The sequence below is a fragment of the Magallana gigas genome, chromosome 10 (genome assembly GCF_963853765.1).
Source record: "Magallana gigas chromosome 10, xbMagGiga1.1, whole genome shotgun sequence".
In the NCBI taxonomy this organism is placed as follows: Eukaryota; Metazoa; Mollusca; class Bivalvia; order Ostreida; family Ostreidae; genus Magallana; species Magallana gigas.
Genome location: NC_088862.1, coordinates 22,249,813 through 22,256,743, shown reverse-complemented (window position 1 = coordinate 22,256,743; position 6,931 = coordinate 22,249,813). Strand labels below are relative to the sequence as shown.

Here is a 6,931-nt window from a genome sequence, read left to right as displayed (position 1 = left end):
GTGTTTATCTTGCGTTTTTGAGGACTTTTCTTCTGTTGAGGGGTACAACACTGACGATGAATTTGAATCTCTTTGGTCATACTCCTCCTCATTAACTTTCTCTTTTTACTCATTAAGCTTCTTTCTTAAGACATAGTGAATGTTGGACGGGTCCTACATTTGTGTCCGTAAAACTCCCCGAATTCCTCCTAGCTCAAGTTTTGCATCTGCATAACATCCACCGGTTATAGGCCTGCACAGTCTCGTAAAGTCTCACTTCCGGTGTAGAACTTCCGGAGACAATCGTAGTTCGAATTTACTCTGACTCTAAACGAGACGTAATAATAGACCAGTGCATAACGCGTGAACCGACAATGACGATTTGTTTTGTGTTTGGGTGTAATCACCAGGGATTACGGCGAACATGCAAGATGTTTAGATTCCCATCCAGTGCCGGGTTGTCAACGAAATGGGAAAAACTATGCAGGTAAACATTATTATAATGTCATTGCAGAACAAGGTAGAATCAGGGAAGAATATTTAGGTCCCTTGTAGAATAAACAATGTGAAATTGTTTTAATATGTGTGTATCTAAATGCTAATGTTAAATAAATACGTTATTACATGTATGTATGCAGACGTAAGGACAGAGCCGTAGTGTTGCAGAGTGACAGGATCTGCAGCTGTCATTTTGTGGATGGGGACAAGAATAATGGCCCAACCATTTTCCCATGGAGTTGTGGGAAACTGTTCGATTTTCCTGATCCAACCAAAATAAATAGGTATGGGATATGTCATATTTACAAAAAGCATAAATTAGTCTTTGTTTTCAATAGTAATATGTAATTTTAAAAAAAAATGTTTACTTAATAAATTTTATTCATATGTGTTATGTATTTTATTTAGAACTGAGAGAAAAGAAAATCAAAAGATGGCTGTTTCCAGCACATCCACATCTGCATTATCAGCCATGCATTGTGCATCATCTATGGATTCAACATCTGCACACATAAATCTGGATCACAGTTACCAGACTTCCTATCATCATTTAAAGGAAGAGAATCAGGTAAATGGTAGACACTTAAAGCTCAACATTGACAATGAAATTAGTGTAAAGATTACGAATATTACCTGTTTATTATAAATATATATTTGTATTTATCAGAACCTGAGGCGCGAGGTTGAGGAATTAAGAATACAAATCAGAATGATGTCCATGAAGCGAGCGTTCAGAATTGGTGATATCATAGATGACGAGAGAAAGGTACATTTCAGATATCATGAGTAGTACATGTATTAAAAAAAATCGACATTCGTCATTATCAAATTATTGATACATGCACATCAATATTTAGTGTTTGAAGTTATGAACATTGGTAGGAATGCATAGTTCAATGCTATATTTAAGTTTTATATACCTTGATGAGATATTATTTACAGATCTTTTGATTTTATCATTGAACACGATACTTTGTGAGGCATTTCTTTTTCAGTTTATATTTTGATAACGGGCCTACTGCTGGACAGTTCATCAGCCTGTGAAAAATGACAGAAATAGTAGAACAAATGCTCTGCCAGGAAAGAATATCATACTGCTTATGTTTTGTACAATTGGTTATTAAAATGCTGCTGGACAGCATTTTTGTTTATCAGAAACAAGTCTGTTTTTAAAACAAAATGTAAAAAATAAAAAGAAATATATCTTCAACACAATGTGTTTCACTGTCATGTTTTAATGTAGATGCTGATGTATACAAGTCTAAGGCCAGACATGTTCCACGCCATTGACGAAATGATGCAGAGATTCCAGGTTAAGTACATTGATGGATGGAGACCATCTTTCATTTCTTTGACAGACCAACTGTTGATGACATTAATGAAAATAACTATGAACACCCCTCTTTTGGACCTTGCAGAGAGATTCAACACCAGTGCATCATCAGTTAATAACATTGTAACTTCTCAAATTTGTGCTATGCATGAGGTTTTATATGAAGGACTCATAGAGAGTCGCATTCCATCTCTACAAAAATGCAAGGGATCTATGCCTACCAGTTTTGGCGATTTTAGCTCATGCAGAATAGTACTAGACGCCACTGAAATCAACCAAGATGTTCCTGGGAATGACATGAGATTGCAGGCCAGCACATACAGTGGCTACAAAAATTCCCACACTGTAAAAAGTGTTACAGGTGTTGCACCAAATGGTGCCTTGGTGTTTATTAGTAAATTGTACCCAGGGAGCACATCTGATGTTGCAATTGTAGAGCACAGCAAAATTTTAGAGCAATTAGCGCCCGGTGACATGGTATTAGCAGATAAAGGGTTTACTATTCACAAGTTGTTGCCCCAAGGAGTACACCTTAATATTCCTCCCTTCCTTACAGCTAAATCGCAGTACACCCCCAATGAAGTTCAGCTTTGTAGAAAAATTGCTAAATCACGTATACATGTTGAGCGTGCAAATGAGCGCATAAAAAATTATGAAATTCTTAGACATATCCCTCATCAGTTTAGATACATCAGTACCAAAGTGTTTCAGTTATGTTGTGTACTTGTCAATTTTCAGGATCCTCTTTTGCAGGAAATTGCTCAAAACTTTGTAGGTCAAGATTGAAATGTTAGAAATCAAGAGTATGAATATGTTGCTATCATATTTAATACTTTTATAGCTGTTGCAGATGGGGAACAAATTTATCAAAGTAAAAATCTGTCAAAACAGAAATATTATCCTCCCAACTGAGTTGTCTTGTGATTCTAACAATCGCACAGTCCTTTGGTGTCCAAACCATAAAGTCACACGCAGACTTTCCAGTAATGTGCAGCTGTCCTTGGACCTGATCATGATATTGGTGGTTTTCTCTTAACTTGTATGATTTCACTCCATGGAATTCTTGAAACTCTGTAAGTTAAAAAAACAATTACAATGGTCATGTTTCCAGTCATTTCTACATCATAAATTAAATATCTTCTTTTTTGTGGTTGATCATGCAAAAGACTTTTTTCTTTTTGATATATAAATATTGTATCTATCTTGTTTCAAAATAAAAACATATTGCTCATATAATTTGGAATAATTAACTCTGTAAATGAGTCTTTGAAATATAAAAAAAAACCATTAATCATAATTGTAACCAACCTAAGCAGAAATCATTCAATTTTTCGATAGCTTCAGGAATAGTCATCTCCTTTGCCGAAAAGGGGCATTTCACCTCCAATATTTCTGGTCGAAAGTTATATAACTGAAGCATGTCAGCAAGAGCTGGATCTTGATAACAATATCCAAACAGCGCAGGTTGACGTACGATTCCATCTGGACTTGATCCAAGAACCCCATTTTTGTGAAGCCAGATACCTATTAAGCAACATTGAATTTTCAATGACAAAGTACAAGATAAAAATGAGAATTATTTTTATATTATCAGTTACCTTATATTTAATATATATACATCACTGACAATAATTTTCGCATTATCGGTTATCCTGTATAATACTGGTAATACCCACCCGTTGGCTCTACAACAGCATCCCCAAAAGTTTTGTATTTCTCAATGGCTATCTTTTCATTGCACATCCCCCAAATGATGGCATCCTTCTTAGAAAGATCATACGCTGAACATAGTCTTTTGTACAAGGAAATTGGATATCTGTGAAAAAGGCATCAATAAGTTAATTATGTTAGATAAGTTTTAATTCACATAATTCTACATTTACTGATATGTGTACTTTTTTCTGTGAATACCTATTTCTCTTGATTGCTGCCAAAACACAACCAAAGTTGGAGGCTGTCAATCTATTCTTGCGAACTGATGACCACAAGCAGCTATCTTTTTGTCCGATGGTAAGACTGGCAATCTACAAAACATCTCTACCTTTAAACAGCATTCATTAAAAAATACATAATTATTAAGTCGTTGATGGTACAATATCTCATTTGAAACTGCATGAATGATTTAATCACCTGCTGAATTTGCTGCTCATTTATCATTAATTTTTGCTTCATCCAATTAATGGGGTTTTCTGAGGAGATGAATTCCTGGCTTGAAATGAGGTCTTCAACAATAGGTAAAGAAAGTCTAGGCACAGGTGGCTCTGGGACCAGTATCCAATGCATTGCTGTTAAATATTAAATAAAAATGTTTTAAAAGATTACCAGGAAAACATAGTCTAGTACCTTTATTTCAAATAACTGAAATTAAGAAAAATGTAATTGCAAATTATTTATATTACCAATTAATGCATATAAATGTACATGATGTATATAATTACATGAGAAAAGTACTGCTATATAATAAATACATGGTGAAGTTTGAAAACATGCCAGGAAAATAAACATTAAAATGAATGTATTTCACTAAATGTGTAAGGTAAATGCTGTTTTGTTTTATGTATATAACTTGTTACAACTTAACATTTGAGATTTTGCAGATAAAATACTTCTTGAGAATATGTACAATCCATGTTAGTATCAAATAATAACCTTTGCAGAATAAAATGTTAAAAACAAAACAAACTAAATTTGGCATATAAGTTAAAAACATAAAAAAAACAGGTATTGCATCAATGACACTATTAGTCTATTAGAGTTGCCTTTAACATCAATGTCACTGGATAAATTTTCATTTTATATCAAGAGAGTGTTTCTTTATCTATGCATCCTGTCTTGTTTAATTTAAACAAGTAATAATCTAAAATTTTAAATACCAAAACTGGTAACAATGAACTATCAACATAAAGCACCAGATTTAACCTGAAAATCTTCCCACAGATGTCAATTTGTGATATAGGAACTCCCTGTCTCTATCATTAACTGGTCTATTTGTTGCCCTAATGTTTTTTGATAAAATATATACATGTACAGTAAAATTAATAAAGCAAAAACCCATGCTATATTAAACCCTGCAAAAATAAAATCATTAACTGTTTGTATATCATATGCATGTAGAACAGATACAGTTATAAAATTATTGTTTGCTAACCTGTAGTTTACAAATCGATCTGGTGCAGGGAACAGTTCCTCCATTGTTTTGGTTTGGCGAAGTGGTGCTGACTTTGGATTTTTTATCCATGACTGCCTCACATCTGTCTTTGACACGTTTTTATACCTGTTGTAGATTGGATAAAATATGTAGTATATATATATACTTTCTGTAGTGATATGTTTTTCAGCAAATTCCATAAATGTACTTGAATACCAGGTGGTGATAAAATAATTCATCATAAATTACAGCATATACTAATTTTAGTCAATCAAAAGCTATGTGTTTTGAATTCAATACATTGATCAGCTCTGTAGATCTCTATAGAGAAAATTCTGGTTGTCAGAACATATTCTCTCATCAGAGCAACAGATAGGCAATATAATTTCATTTGCATACCCATAGAGAAGAATGCTGGCCTTGTGATGACATTTATCCTGCCCATTCACACACTCGCAAGTGCTGTCTTCAATATTGTAGTTTGGGCCAAGGGTAATCTAAATATTAACACCCGACAATATATTATCTACATACTAATTTGGGAAGAATGTGTGTCCATATATAAACAACAACCACATAGTTATTGGTATAAATAACATTATTCATTGAAAAAATTTACTATTTTGTTACCGAAAATTCGCATAATAGTTAAATTTGACATACCGTTACATTGTAACTCCTGTCACGCATAGATGCTTGAACTGTGCCACGTACGTATGATGCCTCTTTATCGTACACGAATTTCAAGACATGGTCTGATTGTACAGCAATTTCAGACTTTCTACTAAGTTTTCTAGTCCCAGCTGTGTAGTTCGCCCAATATAAAATAGAAAATGCCATATTCCCCTTCTAACACATACAATCCGACATGTTTGTTTATCTCCAGCAACGAAATCTCGCGAAGTCTCGCCGAACGCTGTGTAGGCCTATGTAATGCAGGATTCTGAGCAGTTACTTTAAACAATGATGTTTCGTAAAATCCCTAATGTGGCCCTACCCTTCTCCTCAAGATATATTTACACATTATCTGATAACACATTATCTGAGGATGCTTTCTGTAAAGTTGCAGCTTTTCTAGGCAAGTTGCTTTTAGAAAAAGATATTTTAGAAAATGTTTTTTTATATTCCTAAGTACATTTTTGTCCCCCCCCCCCCCCACACAGACACACGTTGCTACCCCCAGATATCATGATTGGAACAAATTCAATATACAGTATATATCGGGATTCTTTTGGTGTCAGAAGTAGATTAAACAAGAGACCCATGGGCCACATTGCTCACCTGAGCAACAATAGATGCAATTAAATCAGCTTTACAGAGTCTTATACAAAATATCTAATCTGTACAATATATAGTATAAAAGATCTGGATCTTGTATAAAAAAAAAAACCTAACTTTTTCCCCTGAATATTCTGTTCATCATTTAGCCCTTTTTGTCACATGGTGATTTTATAGTCAAGAAGATATAATTTAAAAAATTTAAATGGGATATAAACCTATATCAAACTTGTGAAGCCAAACAATTGTCCAGGGGCCATAGTCTAAACAATTTTAAAGGGGTATACCGTATGGTCACGATTTTGGTCAAAAATTATTTTTCTGATTTTAATGTTTACAATGCTTCAGTAAGGCATTTCTATTAAGCACCCTAATTTGAGTGCCATTTGTTGAGTTATATGAGAGTTACAAAGCTTTCGTTTACATTTTGAATGTTGAAGTAAAAGGTCCAGTTTTAGACCTAAAATGAATGGGCTAAACATTGGAAACTGTTTAGAAACAACGAATTGTGATATCTGCATCTTGCTTATAACTATACGACTCACTCTCAAATTTCATTTGATCATTAGAAATGCATTCCTAAAGCACTAAATAATAGAAAAAGAAAAGTAGAGTTTGACCAAAAAGTTACCATGCCCCTTTAAAGAATCAACAATTGTCAAAATGCTTGCATATAAGTACAACCATATATTATA

The 6,931-nt window shown here is 33.7% G+C and overlaps 2 protein-coding genes across 5 annotated transcripts; one reads left to right on the top strand and one right to left on the bottom strand.

Moving 5' to 3' along the window:
* Positions 1-229: 229 nt before the first annotated feature.
* LOC117688957 (uncharacterized) lies at positions 230-2,596 on the top strand. 3 transcript variants are annotated; one of them, XM_066073738.1, is made up of 5 exons: positions 230-466; positions 618-761; positions 886-1,045; positions 1,145-1,243; positions 1,473-2,596. In XM_066073738.1, the coding sequence occupies exon 5, from the start codon at positions 1,721-1,723 to the stop codon at positions 2,594-2,596; it is 876 nt and encodes a 291-aa protein (XP_065929810.1). In that variant the 5' UTR covers positions 230-466; positions 618-761; positions 886-1,045; positions 1,145-1,243; positions 1,473-1,720. The 3 variants fall into 3 exon arrangements, with proteins under 3 accessions (XP_065929810.1, XP_034324122.2, XP_065929809.1); XM_034468231.2 differs by having other exon boundaries at positions 1,473-1,699; XM_066073737.1 differs by having other exon boundaries at positions 1,145-2,596.
* Positions 2,597-2,620: 24 nt separating this feature from the next.
* On the bottom strand, positions 2,621-5,885 carry LOC105317695 (uncharacterized). Of its 2 annotated transcripts, XM_034468235.2 has the most exons (8): positions 5,622-5,885; positions 5,358-5,455; positions 4,959-5,084; positions 3,941-4,095; positions 3,722-3,834; positions 3,487-3,626; positions 3,119-3,334; positions 2,621-2,881 (listed from the first exon to the last, which is right to left on the bottom strand). In XM_034468235.2, the coding sequence occupies exons 4-8, from the start codon at positions 4,091-4,093 to the stop codon at positions 2,646-2,648; spliced, it is 858 nt and encodes a 285-aa protein (XP_034324126.2). In that variant the 5' UTR covers positions 4,094-4,095; positions 4,959-5,084; positions 5,358-5,455; positions 5,622-5,885; the 3' UTR covers positions 2,621-2,645. The 2 variants fall into 2 exon arrangements, with proteins under 2 accessions (XP_034324126.2, XP_065929811.1); XM_066073739.1 differs by lacking the exon at positions 5,358-5,455.
* Between the last annotated feature and the right edge of the window lie 1,046 nt (positions 5,886-6,931).

Bases quoted from the DNA above. Each gene is read 5' to 3' on its own strand.
- LOC105317695 (XM_034468235.2), bottom strand. From the start codon at position 4,093: ATGCATTGGATACTGGTCCCAGAGCCACCTGTGCCTAGACTTTCTTTA. The intron at 3,627-3,721 runs GTATTCACAGAA...CCTTTTTCACAG, and splicing joins GCAGCAATCAAGAGAAATAG to ATATCCAATTTCCTTGTACA. The intron at 3,335-3,486 runs GTGGGTATTACC...GTTGCTTAATAG, and splicing joins TGCTGTTGTAGAGCCAACGG to GTATCTGGCTTCACAAAAAT.
- LOC117688957 (XM_066073738.1), top strand. From the start codon at position 1,721: ATGCTGATGTATACAAGTCTAAGGCCAGACATGTTCCACGCCATTGAC.